The following is an 18,123-nucleotide window of genomic DNA, read 5'->3' as shown; positions in this document are numbered from 1 at the left end:
TTTCACCTTGTCAGGTAACTGTCAAAGAAAATCTTCCTCCGCCCCCCAGACAGAAACATTTGGCAGCCCTCTCTGAACATGGCTCTCTCTGCTGTTCAGCAGAGGAATATTGGGCATGCAATTGCCCAGCTCTGCTCCTAATGAGAGGGAACTAGGGCTGGGAATGAGAGGGAGCTCTTTGTTATAGCAAAGCATCCAGAATGGCGGTCGGCAGAACTCCTGGCAATTAGCTGAATAGCTTTCACCAGGGCTTTGTTCATCTCACGCTTTGCAAGGCACAGAGACACTGTTTGAGGCTAGATCAAGGGTAGCTCATCATCTCTCTTGCTGGCTGTGAAATGTGAGCTAATTGCCATGTAATGTGCAACTGACACATGCATTTGCAGGAGGAACTGGAGTGGTACATCTGATCAAAGGTGTGATGGCTGCCAAACCTCACCCCCACTCCCAACACACTCACACACACACACACGCCCACGCCCATGCACACACCTACCCAACAGGTGGAAAGCTGCGAGTACTCCATGAAATCAGGCAGGAGGGAGAGCACGCAGGCTTTAATCAGCTGGGGACTGAGGCTCAGTGATGCTGTTCAATTTTAAAGTTTGGCTCCCCGACATCACTTATATTCCCTTATCTCCCTCTTTCCCAAATCACCCCCAATCCCAGAACCAAGGGCCTTGAGTCAGAGGTGTGAGTGAATGGGTGTTTTCATGGCCATCCCTGATACAGCTCTGCTGATGTACACAACACTTCACAGCACACCCATACAGACAGGAGGCCTGCTTCTCCTCCCACCTACACTGGTGCAAAGCAGGGCCATTCCTGGACTCACATCAGTGTCACCCTGGCCCAAGTGAGAGGAGATTTAGGCTCACTCAACTAGTCTAACTCAGCCCAGCAGTGTACACAGATGACAGGTAAGGTTCAGCATGGCATAGACACTGTGCCTGACTCTGAGTCCCATACACTAGTCTTAGTCACTGATTTAGGTTGATACAACCTGGTTAAGAGGAACCTGTCCAAGGCTCTAGGTGCCCCCGCCAGCAGACATAGAAACAGAGCCAATTAATCCGGGGGACCCAGTGCAAGCCCCACCACTGGGAAGCACCACTGTGATGCCCACAGATGTCAGTGGAGTTCATCCTGATATACAGCAGTGCTGAGACCAGTGTCAGGCTCGCTTTGGGGGAGGAGATGGTGCTGGCAGGTTTGAAGGAGGAGAGGCAGCAGGCTGGGCTCACAGGGAGCGGCAAGCTCCAGGCAAACAGAGGGGCATGAGAGAAGGTGGGAAGCTGAGAAGGCGGGAAGCTGAGAAGGCGATAACCTAAGGGGAGCAATAAGGAGAGCAGACGCAGAGATAAGCAGGGCTGGGGGAGGGGTGCAGGCAGGAGTGGAGATGTGCAGGGCCTGGAAGGGGAGCATGCAATGTGGGAAGCAACCCAGCAGCTCCATTAGGGTGACCCGACAACAAATATGAAAAATCGGGACAGAGTGTGGAGGGTAATAGGTGCCCATATAAGAAAAAGCCCTGAAAATTGGGACTGTCCCTATAAAATCGGGACATCTGGTCACCCTAAGCCCCATAACCTTCCTCTCTTTATCCCACCCGTCCCTGTTATCTCTTCCAGGGCCCTGTCTCACCTTGATTGGTATCACCTGTAATCTCTTCGGAGCAGGGACTGTCATTACTCGCTAGGGGAAGTGCTGCGTGCAGCTGCGGAGCGATAGACAAGCGAAGAAGAAGAGAAGCAGGAAAGGGACTGTGCGCTTGTCTCCGTGGGCTAGTGGGCATGGCAGCTGCCAGGCTCGCCCATCACCGCTGTTACTAGGCTGCCCTTCAAGTTCCTCATTAACAGAAGGGATTGCTGCTGGCTCTCTGTGTTACCATAGTTTGGCATATGTTAATGCAGGGGTCTGGCATTGCTGGCTGTTCTTAGTGTTACTGCAGAATCCCGGGGCTGGAATTACTGTATGCTCCTGCATGGTCCCAGCACTGCTGTAGGTTCTTGTCAATACTGCAGTCTTCTAGTGCTCCTGCATGCTACAGGACCCTGGCTGGCATGACTGCGGGCCTCGGGGATGACCACGCCCCAAGTGCCAGTGGTAGGCCCTCTGGTTATTTCAGGTTTCTGATCCTGCTGTACATGGTCAGGTGCTGTTAGCATCTAGGAATCTCATCCCCTATCCTGTGTTCCCAAAACGCTTCCTTGCATGCTGTCCATCCTGATTTTACAGAGGGCTTCTTTTACTTTTTTTCCCTTTATAATAAAGTTCTGTTTTTTTAAGAATCTGGTTTACCTATTTGGTTGATATATTATTCTCAAGCCTCTCCAGGAAAGGGGGTGAAAGGGCTTGGGGGGATATTTTAGGGAAACAGAAACTCCAAGTGGTCCTTTTCCTGAATCTTTGTCTAACTCACTTGGTGGTGGCAGCAGTATCCATCCAAGGACAAAGAAGGATTTGTGCCTTGGGGAAGTTTTTAACCTAAGCTGGTAGAAATAAGCTTGGGGGTCTTTCATGTGGGTCCCCACATCTGTACCCCAGAGTTCAGAGTGGGGACGGAACCCGGACACACGCCCAGAGCATGTGCTGTGGCCACCACTTGGGAGGACCAGAACTAGCATCTCAGAACAGCCGACTCTCTCCTTTCTGCAAAGCTGAGCAGCGGATGTTGCTGTTTCCCACTGCCAAAGTGACAAGCCAAATCTAGAAACTGAAAAGCCACAAAATCCGGAACTTCTGTCTGCAGACAACACTGCTGTCTGCCATGCCAAACAACGTGACGCACCCTGAACTTTGTGAGGCAATGGAGAATGACAACAGCAAGTGTGCTGGGGGTGGGTGGGTGAGTGGGGGGGCAAAGGAACCAAACCGACTGTGCTCCCAGTTACCCAGGAACAGCTGAGAGGCACGACCGAGATGCCATTGCGTCAAGGGATTTAAAGAGATACACACACTTTTGGGTGTTCCGAAGGAAGTTGAGATAAAGGTACCAAACTGACCCCTCCCCCACCAACCCACTGGCAAATTAAAACTTTGGGGGAAGTACTCTGGTCACATCATCACCCAAGACATCTGAACGATTTCCGTATTGAAGAGGCAAATGTTGGTGGTAATAATCTGATCTCTCTGCAAATCTCAGTCCTATTATAGCATAGTCCTCTGAAACCTGGGAGTACTCCCTCCCCAGTTTGCCACATCTTCCTGAACATGTAGGGTGGCATTTTCCAAAGGGTGCCCAGTTGGCACCACTGACATCCATAGGAGCAGAGTTAGGCCAACAGTGGGCACTTTTGAAAATATCACCATTAGGTTGTGCTTACTCTGCAAACAGCTGTCAGCCCAGTCTGGGGAAACAGACCTTTCCATTTGGAGTGAGACCTTGGGGGGAGGGGGAGGGTGGTAAGATAGGAAGGTATGCAATGAATCGTGCTCAAGATCAGCGCTTCCTTGACTAAGAACAGACGCAGGTTAGTCCTTGTTCTGCTAAGACAGTGATATGACATTGATACACATACAGGTGTGGTTCCAGCCTATCTCCGTGGCCATGCCGTCTTGAGGAGTGCTTGTCATAAGCTAAAAGCATCAAGATCAGTTACAATCGGAATGGGAGACCTCCTAGCCACACCTAGCAGCCGGTGGTGCCGGTTGTGCAATAAGCATCCTTCCCACGAGTCAGTACTGAATGAATCACCATTCCCCAGCACGGTGCTGGCAGGCCAGGCAGGCTGCCTTTTGGATGAGATGTAAAACGGATGCCTTGGTCACTTCCACCCTGCCTTGATAGGGGGCCCATCACTACAGAATCAAAGTGCACTCGTAATCATTAAACATGCCATGACACTTTTTGCAAGACTGCTATTCCTGCTGATCTGGCCGAATTCCAACGTGGCTCATAGCATTCCACCTACCTAAATTCCCACGGTGGTTTCAACTGCATAGAGTGTTCCTCACTTCTTGCCCTACATTATTAGTTTCAGTATTCTTCACTTCCTATCCTAAATTGTCCTGTCCTAAAGAGTTGCTGTGTAGTGTTAACAGTGGCTGTGTATCACCTCAGAGCTGGCTGCGTTTCAGTGATAAGTGAAACCATTCCTGTATGTAAAATATACCAAGCCCTTTGGGAGGAAAATTGCCATCTAAGTGCAACATAGTCTGAGCATCACAGCCACTTCCTGTGGACTGCCCGACAACAGAACCATTATTATTACAATCTTCCTGGAATACCTGAGAATTGCCTTTTGCTAATCACAACACAGATCAGAAGTATGTCAGGTCTCTTACATATGCCAGGGTAATGGAGCTACTCCTGATTTACACCAAATATACGAGTAATTATAGAGACGGGTCTGTCTGGAACCAATAATGCTGCATCCAAGAGCAATAAAGATGAGCAGAGGAATTTGGATCTGAACGTATTATTATTTGCTAAGTGACGATGATGAGCCAAATTCGCGGGGCACTGGGAGTCTAAGGTTTGGGTTGTTTCAATGTTGCCTTGAAGTTTGGAGTTAGATCTGGCTCCTATCTGACCCCCTGTTCAGGGATGTTTGTATCCGGGGCTTTGGTTCCAGCCCATCACACAGTGGATAATACATGTATTGAGTATGTAGCACTTCTATAGGCAAAGTTCACCACAGACATGAAGGAACTGGTGCCTGTTCAGACAGCAGATAAATTCCCTGCTGTCTGGTGGTTAAAGGGTACGTCTTCACTACCCACCGGCTTGGCGGGTAGTGATCAATCTATCGGGGATCGATTTATCGCATCTCGTCTAGACACGATAAATCGATCCCTGAATCGACGCCTGTACTCCACCTCGGCAGGAGGAGTAAGCGGAGTCAACGGGGGAGCCGCCACGGTCGACTCGCCGCCGTGAGGACGGCCAGGTAACTCAAACTAAGATACTTCGACTGCAGCTACGCGAATAGTGTAGCGGAAGTTGCGTATCTTAGTTCGAACCGCCCCGCAGTGCAGCCCAGGCCAAAGCGACTTTGACAGAGGACTAGCCTCAAAGGTACATAAGGCCCTAACTTCCATTGATCTAGGCCTAAGCTATCACCAGCCACTCCCACCTCTCTTCCTCTAATCTGTCACCTGCTTCTCTGCCTCTTCACTTTGCCAGCTCTCCACATCCTGAGATATGCAAAATGTTCACAACAAACTGGGAAGTTTACCTGCATTTAGTCTACTGGACTCATAGAATTTAAGGCTAGAAGGGACCAACATGATCATCTAGTTCTAGTCTGACCGTCAGCACATCACAGGCCACAGAACCTCACCCACCCACTCCCACAATAGACCCCTGACCTCAGCCTGAGTCACTGAAATCCTCAAATAATGATTTAAAGACTTTGTGTTACAGAGAATCTACTAGTTACACTAGTTTGGGTTGTGTTGCAAACCCTGCCCAGGTCTGCCATCTTCAAGGCCCTGAGCCCAGCAAACATGGACTGGTTCATGTCTCTGCATAGGAATTCAAGGCTGCACTTGGAGGTTCAAGGGCTTGTTTGGCCTTGAAATTCAGAGTGAGACTCAGAGGGTGCAAAGGCAGGTGGTTCAAAACCTGCTGTTCCCACAATCTCCCTGTGAAGTGGAACCAATGAGTTTTGCAGGGCTCTCTGGTGGCCTTTGTGAAAGGAGGACAATGAGTCTTAGGCCAGGGCCTCGTGGGTAAATGTCCACACCACAAAACCATCCTCATCTCCAGTTAGTGCTAATGGGCCCCTTGTCAAGAATGCCCTGGCTTGAATGGACCATGGAAGCTGAGCTCCCCCACCATCACTAAAGGTGGTCCCTCTGGATCACAGCTGGGGCCCATTGGTGGAGTAACATGAGGGATGCTTTCACTGCTGCTGCCCGATCTGTTGCTGGATGAATACAGGGCTTGTCTGCAGGGCTGTCAATCTTTCACCTTTCATTAGTACTATATTCACAAGAAACACTTTAACTGAGCCCTAAGTGTGACCCATACAGAGCTCCTATGGGGAGACCCCACAGGAGTTACCATGCTAGTAACAAATGCCATCTCTCTTCCATTATCACCCAGGAAATGGGGGGCCAAACCTTCTAAACTCTACTCCGTCCATTATCCACATGCTTCTGCATCTTGTTTAAATGCCAGTTCCTTGTAGCCATGAGACTCGCTGAGATCTCACCCCTTGGGAAAACAGACACCTGGGGCAAAATCACTTTCACCCTCTTAGGTCTCAAGGTGAATGCTCTGAGCAAGGTTTCACCCTCTGTCTGCTGCACCAAGCTAGCTCCGTGAATGACAGTCAGGCGCACGGGAGAGAGGAGGAGGAGGGAGATAAGGATGATGAAGGATTTAACTTGCTGGCTAGTGTATCCCAACCTGATCCATATACCAAGGTATATTAAGGAATGGACCCCTCCCTCTGGTTTCAAAGTCCGATGGTATACAAAATGGGGGTCATCTATGAAGCTCAGGTACAAGCATCCCCAATTATTAGCAGTGCTTGGAACATCTCTAACTTCAGCTCCTGTATCAATGGGATCCACAACCTCTGTCAATGGCAGGCAATACCCTGCGGTCCCTGACTTAGTACAGCTGCTACTGGCTCAGCCAGAGCCTCACACAGAACAGAGGCTTTCTACGGCCCTGGTTCAATCCCCAGCTGGTGTACAGAGCATGAGGCAAACTCAGCAAGTCTGGCTGTCACGGCAAAGGCTCTAATAGGTGGCTAAGGCCACGTTGGTGTCTGGGCACCCGTTGACGTAGACAGCTCAGTTGCACCAAACAAGGACATCTTGGCTGCACCTAGCACACCCAGCAGCATTGAAGTAACTAACCCCAGACCCGACAGCTCTGTTTCCATTTTGATGCAGCCCCAGGTAGCTAACTTAGTTGCTGCCCAATGGGGCAACATTCCAGCAGGGTATCAGACACTAGCTGTTCTTGGCCCTGCAGCTCCCGTCTCATTCGGAGCATGCTTCCCCAATCCCAAGTCCCAGTGCCAAGGCTCCCCTGCCACCCCAGGCTCCTCCACCATGCACACCCCATGGCACTTACTGCTGTTGCTGGGGAGCGTCCTGCTGCCACTGATGCTGCTGGCGGGAGGCGGCGAGAGGGATCGGAGGGAGGCCATGTCTTCTTCCTGGGAACAGCCTGCCTGGATGGCTCGGAGGTAGCTGTGGCTCCGGGAGCGGAAGTAGCTGGGCAGAGGCAGATCCAGCACCTCCACAGCAGCTGATTCGGCTTCAGTGTAGGCTGATTCACAGACTGTCTCATACTGGTCGCTCAGCTCTGCCTCCCTTGTCTGCAGGGGAAGAGAGGCAGGGTCAGCTGCCCTCCTATTCAGAACCTGCTCCCTCCCTTCTACCACCTGAAACAACCCTGTCTTGCCCAGTGCATAGCTCTATCAGGGCAGTTTTTATCAAGGTGTTGTGTTTATACATGGATTTAATTTTATCTGTAGCAAGGCAGCATGGTGTAGTGGTCAGAGCCAGCGGGGGGACAGGTTCTATGCCAAAATCTTCCATTCACTGGGATTTTTGGCCTGACACAAGTCACCTATTTGCCTGTCTTGCTGGGGTGTTGAGAGACTTAATTCACTGGCGTCTGCAAAGTGCTTTGAGATCCTCAGTGGAAGGTCCCAGGGAAGTTCCACGCATTATGAATTATTGTACAGCACCCTGAGTGGCTCAGCAGGGGCATGAAGGGCGTGGGTTACAATTAAATTCCTTGATCAGTGCTCAAAAACCTGCTGAGGTTCCTACCAATGTGCCCTGTGGGGGAGTCCCTTCCTGACCCCAAATCCAGTGATCAGTTTGATCCTACATCCCTGAGTACCCCTGTAGTGAAGACCTCAGCCAGGCCATCAATGGCTAAATGAATGGCTGTGAATAGTCAGGTAGAAGGCAGGGACCCAGAGAGCAGGCAGTGCAACCTCTCTGAAGGCTGCTCCATTCTCTGCTTCCCAATTCATCACTCCAGCTCCTTCCCAGCTTCCCCTGCTTCCTGTATGCCCTGGGTCTATCCCAGGCTGGCATATGCTTGCCCTAGAAGCAGATAATCATGTCAGATTTTAACTAAGGAGGGGTTCAGATGAAATAAGAGCTGGACTGAAATTAATAAACATACCAGTAAATACAGATAAGTGATTAGTCAAAGAGGTGTTCTGATCTGACTGCAAGAATAATAATTATCTCTCTCTTAGCCCCACCTCTGTAATTTACCTCCATGCCCAGCTGTCTGCTCTTTCTCACCCTTTTTCCAATGTCTCCCGGGAGTTATTCAAAGTGCCCCCAACCCTGATCTCCAGGGGTCTGATCAATTTTCACTGGAGCCCCACTGACCTCAGCGGGAGCTGGATCAGAAAGGTTGAGTGGGAGATGAGACTCTGGGGTGTTCTCACACCTACACTCAGCCACACCCATTCCCTCTCTCACACATACACTCTTGTAGTCTTTCACATGCACAGAAGCACACTCCCAAGTACACACGCAATCTCATGGATGCTGCTTGGCTCCCATCTGAGCTCCAAAGCAAGCTAGGCTGGGAAGATCCAGGCTGGAGATTTGAATGCTGATCATTTTGGCTCAGTCAAATCCAGGACACCAGGATCATGCAAGCACCAGACAGTACATGCCCTGCTCATGTCCCAAAGCTTTTATCGTGTCAAACGACTGGCTAAAGGGTTGTGACCAAGGAACACAAAGAGACTTTCTCTGAAGATGCATTAGTGGCTTCAGTGTAGCAAATATTTCACTCCCTGTCCTGACACCAGAGGCTTCTGCAGAACATTTATTGCGTCTCCCCCCATCCCCCCCGCAACATTTCTCTACCCCTCCCTACAGGCCACTCCCTGATACAATTTCTTATGACATGCTGCACCCTCAGACACACGGCCTTTATTAAACTGGTCCAGGGGGAGACATCCATAGAAGGCAACAGAAAAAAACATCCACAGGGGGCGACAGGAAAATGTCAGAGGGACGGTACCTGCTCTCCGTGTGTAAATATCTGTGGGATAAATGAGGACTGTCCAAATATCTGGAAGAAAGAGTTGGAGAAGGTTAAAGCACAAGACCCGGGGCCTTGTTAAACACAGAGTCATTCCACAGGAACTGCAGACAGTGGGGGACAAACAGATGTTCCCCCCGAGAACTGCAGCTGCTACCCTCTCTGTTGCCACCTATCTGGAGACCCCTTGAAGTGTCAGAATAGCAGAATCTGCCCCCTCCTTGCTGGCTGCTAAGATGGCTGCACAGATACAACAAGACAAAGCTCCACAGGATTCTTCCAGGCCACAAAGAAGCCGCTGGACACATTTAGTTGATCATAATACACAGATGCAAATGCTGAAGGCCCAACAACTACCAGTGACTGTAACAAACTGGACAAAATCCCAGCAGACAACCTGCACCGACAGGCCAGCATCCACAGGAACTCTCTGCACACAGGAGTAGAGTCAGGACCATTCCCACAGCTGATTGCAACATGTGCACGAAGGCTCAGCTTCTGGCACCAGCTCAGCCAACACTTCAGATTCTCCCTCCACCCCAAAGCTCTGCCAGATGCAAACCAGCAATTGGATGAGGAGACACTCCATTCTTACCAACTTGTGTCTGCCCCGAGCATTCGCAGCCCATCTGCTGCCTCTGCTCTGGGATCAGCTCAGCTCCACTGGCGCTAGCAAGAGTGGGAGCACTGGTGTAGACAGGGAGAGGGTATTTTAATCAGCTTATCACCTAACCCTGCTCAGAACAAGGCTATACAACAGCCTGAGCCTGGTCTATGCCCACACTACCACCACTGAACCAGAGTTACCACAGCCTGGCCTGGCTGCACTAACCCCCCAATATCACAACAACGGTGCCACGACACAACCAATCCTATTCAAAGCCAAACAGTATTTGCTTCACCTTAAAAACAAAACATGCTGCCTGCTGGAGTGAACGCTGCAAAGACACAAAATGCTGGTTCCTCTATTCTAGTCTATTCGTATGTTGTGCCCATTACCACAGGATCTGAGACCCTACTCAGAATATTGTCTCCGGCAGATACCTAACTACAAGATGCATCACTGTGAGAATCTGGATTCAGAATCTCCCCACAGTTAAGAGGGGTCAGATCTGGGGCTTTGGTTTGGCCCGTTACACAGATGGGGTCAGCTGCAAAATGTGGATGTTCCGAATTTGGAAAGATTCGGGTCTGGATCATTCTCAGATCAGAACTTGGCTGTCTGTACCCATAGCTAGAAAGGGCCGAACCAGAAACCAAAACCTGCAGAGCCTCAGACTTTAGGGAAGTTTGGATATATATCCAAATCTGCATAAAACTCGGTGACTTGGGCTCATCTCTGTTGGCTAGTTGGCAGCCTTGCAAATCAGCATGACATGAGAGACACTGGAATGGAGAGAAACTGTTGTCTGCTTCACTGGACAAAGTATGAAAAATGCTTTGGGGAGCTCTTAGAAACGGTCAAAGAGAGGAAGAAAAACTGTGCTCAACTTTGGGAGGACAACAGGCAACATCACAAATGGCCTCACAACCTGCCACCGAATCACACATGGCCAGACACACAAGATGGACAGGCTGGGACAAGTCCTGCATTAGCATCAGTTCTTGCTGTCACTTGGTGGGTGGGTCAATGGTCTACGGAATCCCATCACTGCTGCAAAACACATCTCAAGTTCAGAGGGACAAAGTCAGCCCTTGTTTAGGCAGGTCGAACTCCAGTGAAGCAGCAGAGTTACACCAGGGCTGAGTTTGATCAAGACACTTGGTGTGTTCCCTTTGGTAACATTGGTACCCTTTGTCATGCCAATAAAGCTATTGAAATAGAAGTGAATCCCCCCGCACATCTCAGAGATCATTCATACTTAGTGTCTGGATCAACTCCTAGTGAAGGCCAGGGAAAGTCTCCCATTGACTTAATTGGGAGCTGGGGTTGAGATTTTAGACAGTACTCTTAGTCTGAGGTTGAGCACAAGCTAAGTATTCCCTCTGCCCCAGCTGTTCCCACTAGAGATCTGGGTTCAAACATAGGGTATGGCTGTACTGGAGTTGGAAGGTGCAGTCTCCAACTCAGAACCATAGAAGTGTAGGATTGGAAGGTCATTAAGTCCAGTCCCCTGCACTCAAGGCAGGACTCCGTAATAGCTAGACCATTCAGACAGGTGTTTGTCTAACCTGTTCTTAAAAACCTCCAATGACAGAGATTCTACAGCCTCCCTAGGCAATTTCTTCTGGTGCTTAACTATCCTGACACTGAAGTTTTTCCTAATGTCCAGCCTAAACCTCCCGTGCTGCAATTAAAGCCCATTGCTTCTTGTCCCATCCTCAGAAGTTAACAAGAACATTTTTTCTCCCTCCTTGTAACAACCTTGTATGTAGTTGAAAACTGTTATTATGTCCCCCCTTCAGTCTTCTCTTCTCCAGACTAAACAAACCCAATTTTTTCAATCTTCCCTCATAGGTCATGTTTTCTAGACCTTTAATCATTTTTGTTGCTCTTCTCTGGATTTTCTCCAATTTGTCCACATCTTTCCTGAAATGTGACACCCAGAACTGGACACTGTACTCTAGTTATCAGCATGGAGTAGAGAGGAAGAATTAATTCTTGTGTCTTGTTTACAACACTCCTGTTAATACATGCCAGAATGATGTTTGGGGTTTTTTGCAACAGTGTTACACTGTTGACTCATATTTAGCTTGAGATCCACTATGACCCCCAGATCCCTTTCTGCAGTACTGCTTCCTAGGCAGTCATTTCCCATTTTGTATGTGTGCAATTGATTGTTCCTTCCTAAGTGGAGTACTTTGCATTTGTCCTTATTGAATTTCATCCTATTTACTTCAGACCCTTTCTTCAGTTTGTCCAGATCATTTTGAATTTTCTTCCAAAGCGCTTGCAACCCCTCCCAGCTTGGTATTGTCTGTACACTTTAGAAGCGTACTCTCTATGCCATTATCCAAATCATTGATGAAGATATTGAACAGACATATCCCTGCTAGCTCTGATCTAGCTAGTCCGATAAAAATAGCTGCAGCGACATAAGTGCCAGGAGAGGCTAGCTGCCACAAGGGCAGCCCTGTCCAAGACACTACTAGGTACACACTCAGAGTGGCTAGCCCGTCCCACTGCTCACCCCACCATGGCTGCTCTTCTCTTTTTAAGGCGCAATCTCAGTCAGAGCTAATGCAGATATGTCTGCCTGAGCTGCAGTGTAGACATCCCCAGAGATTAGTTCACATATGAAATGAGTGTGCTGGTCCCTAGTCCGGATGTGTCCGGATAGCCAAAGTGTCCGGATAGCCAAGTGTCCGGATAGCCAAACACCCAGCACGTTGTTGGTGATCTACAAAGTATGATGAAGATCCGATGAAGTGAGCTGTAGCTCATGAAAGCTTATGCTCAAATAAATTTGTGAGTCTCTAAGATGCCACAAGTCCTCCTTTTCTTTTTGCGGATACAGACTAACACAGCTGCTACTCTGAAAAAAGAATAATAATTAACTGTAATAAATACTCCCTGGTGGATAATGTTTGACATCTATTTAGCATCTTTCCTTGAGGATCTCAAAGTGCTTTACAAAGAACTATCCCCATTTTACAGATAGAGAAACTGAGAGGTAAAGGAACTACAATCCTGAATCTGAACACCTGGATTTGAGTGTTTAGAGTGTTGGCCTGTCTTGCTCTCTGGCACCCACTAGTGACTGGGAACAGAACTCTGATTGCCTGATGTCCAGCCCCAGGCTCGAATCACCACACCAGGCTGCCTTCACCCAGCACATGCTATGGCAAACTTGGCAGTGTGTGAGCAGGGCAGGCTCAGGAGAAGCATGATGTGTGTGTGTCTGTGTGTGCATGTGTGTAGAGAGACACGGTCTGCTGTTACTGATGGAGGCCTGGTGTGACTGGGTAAAACAGTCTGGAAAGGGATAAGGGCTACCTGCCTGTCTAATCTCCAGCAAGGGATTTAAGGGAAGGGGGTGTCCTCTTTCTAAGGGCTGAGATAATGAGTTGTGTCCTGAGGCGAGGGCCTGCACTACACACTTGGCTATAGCTAAGTCACTCAAGGGTGTGAAAAATCCACCCTCCTGAAGGACGTAGTTATAGTGACCGTAACTCTCCATGTAGACAGTGCTGTGTAGGTGGGAGAGCTTCTCTCCCCGACACAGCTACCACCTCTCCCGGAGGTGGAGCTGACGGGAGAGCTCTCTCCCCTCCGTTTAGAGCATCTTCACCCGAAGCATGACAGTGGCGTAGCAGCATCAGTGCGGCTGCACTGATGCAAGTCTGTAGTGCAGACCTGTCCTGAGGCAGAGCACTTACTCTTTCCTGGGCTGGTGAAGGAGCCCACCCATTTAGACCTGGCCTGCACACAAAGTTGCACGAGTTCCAGGGTTTCATTGTGTGCTCAAGGACACCCCGTTAGAACTCAGGCCTCCAGCCATCCCCCCTCTATAGGTGGCGACCCACGTCCCTCTCCCTTCACACTGGGACTTTAAGCTTGCCGTGCCCCTGCAATTCACTGTGCTTATCCCAGCAGGCCTAACCTTGGTCCAGTGGCTGCCGCTCACTCTCTCCCCGGGACAATGACAATGGTTCCCAGCTTTCACAAAGCACAGTACATTTATTTTAGGACAAAAGCATTACAGAGAAAACAGAGAATAAAACAACAGTCTACATGCATGCTGTGCTTACCAGGGGTTACCCATCTTCCACAGGGAGACCCTAGGAGGCTTCCAGTTTTTCAAACCCTTCCAGCAGGGGTTTGCCCTCTTGGTTACAGTCTCATGTCAGTCTGTGGCTCAGAAAGAGCCCCCCACCCCCAGTCAGTTCAGGCTAGCCCTTTTCATCACAAGCTTTTTCTTTGTCTCCTGGTCCTCTTGAACCAGTCTGAAGCAGTCTCTGCAGTTCTCCCAGTCAGTGGTACTTCCCAGAAGAGGGAACAGCTCCAGGGATTTGCAGTAATTAACCCCCACTGATTTTGGTTCCTGGAGGATGTTTGGTAGCCCTCCCTAATGGAGCTAGAATACAACATCTCCCAAAGATATAGATACCATTTCCAGATACAAAAGTTTATTACTAATCCCGGTGGCTATGGCATCTAGCACATCTCACTATAATAGAAGTTTCCTCACTTCCAAGGTCTCACATCTCTCACAGCACCAACTGAGTTAAAGCCATGCAGTGCTGTGTGCAGACACTCTTACATCTGTGTAAACTGGGCTCACTTCGGCATAGGCTGCACCGGTTAATTTGCAAGCTAAATGGATATAAACCAGGTTTGAAGTGCTGCACAGTGTTCCCACTCAAAGCAGCACTGGTTTAATTCAATCGCTGCAACATCACACCTTTAGCTAAACCAGTGCAACTCTGTGTGTAGACAAGCCCTGAGCTGGATTGGCAGAGATGTGCAGATGCCAAGGCCTAGGGCAGCATTGTAATGATGGTATTTCATCATTAATGTCCATTTACAGGGCTGTGGTGGGCCCCAGGACTGAAATCCCACTGGGTAGCTGGGTCTGAATTCAGCGGCATTGGCAGAGCTGTGTGGAGGCCCAGGACTGGAACCAGGGGGCTACTACAGATCAGGATTCCAGTGCATTAGCAGAGCTGTTTGCTGGGGGGTTACATGCCTGAATTTGGGTGCGCTGGCAATGCTGAAAGAGAGTAGCTTCCCATCAGCTGCATGCACCCTGCTTGATTTTGTGGCGCAAAGGAAAATCCCTTCCCATCACCCACCCTACTGTCTCCTTCCGCCTACCAATCCCCTTCCTCTTCCTCTGGGACCACCCCTACCTGCGTCCTGCCCGCCCTGTTGCGGCTGGCTCTGGGTGGAACTGATGCTGCTCACGCTCACCTGGCTGATGCAGCTGGACTCATCGATGTTGTCAGTGAGCTGGTTGTATTCTTCCTCCCAACTTGGGAACTTTGGAGGTAAGAGGATCTCGACAGAGTCCAGGCGGTCCAGGCTCCTGCAGGGCAAAGGGAGAGAGAGACTGAGAGGAAGCCCCAGGCTAGCAGGAGATGAGAGAGGCAGCCGTGGGGGTTGGCAAATAACCCTCAAGGCAACTAGCCAAGCCTTCCATCTGCAGGAAAGGGCAAGTGCTCAGGCAGACGTCACCCTCTGGCACCCTCCGCTGGGCTCATTTATGCAGTGCAAGGAAATCCAGAAGCCAATCAGGCCCAAGAATGCAGGGCTCAGCCCCATATTCAGTGCTGGGAGGACAGGAGTAGAAGGAAAGCACCTTGCTGAGCTTTTGAGAGCTGCCTGAGGCTTGGCTATGCTGAGTTAGGGAAGACAGATCCATGGCTGGCACAGATGTGAGGCCTTTCAGCATGCTGAAATGGAAGGGTGGGGGGAGAGGATGGATGCCAGACCTCCCTCCCGTCTGTGTCCCTGTCCCCCAAATTAACCAAGCACAGTGATGGGGGTTAGCCTACGCACTGACTGCCACTCTGGACTCTCCTCCACTCCTCTGGGGCACAGCATGAACAGCAAGCATCAGACACAAAGGCAGTGTGGGCCAGTGGCTAGGGAGTGAGCCTGGGAGTCAGGGAACCTGGGGTCTTTTCCTAGCTGTGTTACTGCTGACCTAGGCAAGTCACCTCCCAGCTCTGGGCCTCTTCTCTGCCTGTAGACTGCAACTGGGACTGGTCAGAAAAAGGGGGGTTGATGGAAAATGGCTTATTCTATGAAATTCCTGAGCACAACTCTTCTGGGCAGGGCCTCACTGTGTGTGTGCAGGGCACCTAGCACAAGGGGGCCGTGAGCTCATCTGGCACTGCGAGGGACTGCTGTAACACACAGGATAAAATGGGCCCTGTGGCACCACAGTTACCCAACGCCACGCACATTGCTTATCGACGCTCTTTTATGACAGTCTTCTTGCAACCTGTGCCCTGCCCAGGAGTCAGGGCTCAGATCCAAGTTTGGATACTGGGAGGTGTTTGCCTACATGAAACGATACTCTGTTGCTTTGATGGGGTAGAGGATATCATGGACATTCTCGGATCTATCCACCTCTAGCATTATATTGGCTCTCATGATCATTGCATGGGGACACACAGTGTTGCTCACTCTTGTGATTTTGTTGCAAGACTTGCAACATTGGTGGTTTTTCTTAAAGCCCTAGGTTATGAGCTGACCCTTTCAGTTTTCATCTCTAGCCTTTGTGGCTGCAGAGAAAAGCTTGAAAACGTGACCCCTAAAGGCTCCAACACCATGAGGCAAATTCTAAAGACACCTCCCACCTCATGATTTTGGGGCACTGAGTCATGATTTCTGAATGTTTGGGGTTGGCATTGCTGGACACGCATTGGCTACTCACGAGGATTTCACCCCTCCAGTGTGAGAGCTGAACCTAGGAAGGAGCAATCATGAAACAGGGCAACAGCTTATTTATCTGTGTTCATCTCAGTTCCTAGGAAGGAACAAGAGCGGGTGAGGGGAGGGGGAGGGTCCTCCTTTCTGCTTTTCAGGTATGGGATGGGATGTGGTTTGGGGGAAGGTGACTCATTTATGCAGGAGACAGGGAAAACAGCAGGTACAGCAGCGTCTCTACTCCTGCCACATACATGCGAGGCCATGTTATACATGTCCTAGGCCATATCCCAGACATGCTAGGCCATGCCACAGGTGTGGTAGGCTAATTCAGGTGCTGGTAAATATCCGTTTCAAATTAATTCTGATTTCTCTGAGCCACTGATCCATGATGAATAAATTCCCCTTGCCATACCATATAGACGGTGTTGGAACGAATCTGTGCCTAACCTGGGCAGCCCCTGGGATGATTCAGGAACACTGGGTTATCTCTTAACAACAGAAGAACGGCCATACAGGGTCAGATCAAAGGTCCATCTAGCTCAGTATCCTGTCTTCCGACAGTGGCAATGCCAGGTGCCCCAGAGGGAATGAACAGAACAGGTCATCATCAAGTGATCCACCCCCTGTTGCCCATTGCCAGCTTCTGGCAAACAAAGGCTAGGGTGGGACACTCTCCCTACCCATCCTGGCTAACAGCCATTGATGGACCTATCCTCCGTGAACTTATCCAATTATTTTTTGAACCCTATTATAGTCTTGGCCTTCCCAGCATCCTCTGGCAAAATTGTTCCACAGGGACTCTCTTGGGACGTTGGTTTATACAGACATATACACCTGGGCAGGATAACTCTGGATGGCCACTGGGTGGCAATACTGCTCCACAGAATTGCACCTCAGGCACTGCTGGGTATGCTGAAGCTGCGGGGAAGCGGAAGCGCAGAGGTCCCTCCCCAAACTCATCTTGCTAAGAGACTCTCATGGGCCATATTTTAAAGGAACACCTAGTGCCGCTTCTGGATGGCTGATTGTGGGCAGTGCCACGCAGTGACCCCCAGAGCCTGCAATGCAGGACACTCTGCTGCAGGCCTGGGAAAGCGGGCAGCTGGGTTCAACCTGCAGGCCTCTGTGCAGCCACCAGCACGTAACTCAGGGCCTCTTCAAGGATCCAGGAAACAAACTGGGCCTGGACCTACACCCACTGGAGTCCATGACCAACCTTGCCATTGAGGGCCCAGTCCAAAGCCCTCTGACATCAACAAGAGTTTTCTCATTGACTCTAATGAGCTTTGGATCTGGCCCCGATGCCCCTCGTCCTGATGTGATCGTTTGTCATGGAGGTCAGCGTAATCCCCTCTCTTCTGGTCAGAGCTCTGATGAATAGCCCAGCCCCCCAGCAGGGTACTTTGGCAAGTCTTTGTGTCCAGCCAACTAATAGAGGTGCTGATGGGCATGAGTAAGGAAGGATCCTGTGGCTGTTTATCCATCACTCTTCACTCATCCTGTTTCCAAACAGATTGCGAGGGAAATGCGCTGGGAATGGAGGCCACAGGGTTTACTTTAGTCCTAGGGTGTAATACTGTCCCCTTACACTGTCTTTAGGCTTGTCAGATGCACCAATAAAAAGTAACAGCAACATTGCCCCCCTCACGGTTCCCCTCCAACACTCCCCACCACCTACCCAGGCCGACCGCCTACCAGGAGAGAGAGCTGGGCCCAAACTGATGGGTGGTTTACTCAGTCAGTGCTTCCTTAGGCAAATCTCCCACGGAGGGGCTTGCCTGAGTGTGGACAGCAGGGTTTGACTTCACGCTGT

General features: G+C 50.1%; 1 protein-coding gene across 2 annotated transcripts in view; it reads right to left on the bottom strand.

Moving 5' to 3' along the window:
* The window catches only part of DLGAP4 (DLG associated protein 4), a 270,883-nt gene that overhangs the window by 71,994 nt on the left and 180,766 nt on the right, over positions 1-18,123 (bottom strand). Inside the window, exons 5-7 of one of the 2 annotated variants that reach the window (XM_084645809.1) lie at positions 14,844-14,958; positions 8,969-9,019; positions 7,037-7,283 (exon numbers count right to left, since the gene is read on the bottom strand). In XM_084645809.1, coding sequence (XP_084501935.1) covers positions 7,037-7,283; positions 8,969-9,019; positions 14,844-14,958 — 413 coding nt within the window. The remainder of the gene's footprint in view (positions 1-7,036; positions 7,284-8,968; positions 9,020-14,843; positions 14,959-18,123) is intronic. The other variant, XM_084645810.1, reaches the window with a different exon arrangement.

Source organism: Lepidochelys olivacea (assembly GCF_965140295.1).
Source record: "Lepidochelys olivacea isolate rLepOli2 genome assembly, chromosome: 13".
In the NCBI taxonomy this organism is placed as follows: domain Eukaryota; kingdom Metazoa; phylum Chordata; order Testudines; family Cheloniidae; genus Lepidochelys; species Lepidochelys olivacea.
The sequence above is the reverse complement of the archived record's forward strand: the minus strand, read 5'-3'. Positions and strand labels throughout refer to the sequence as shown.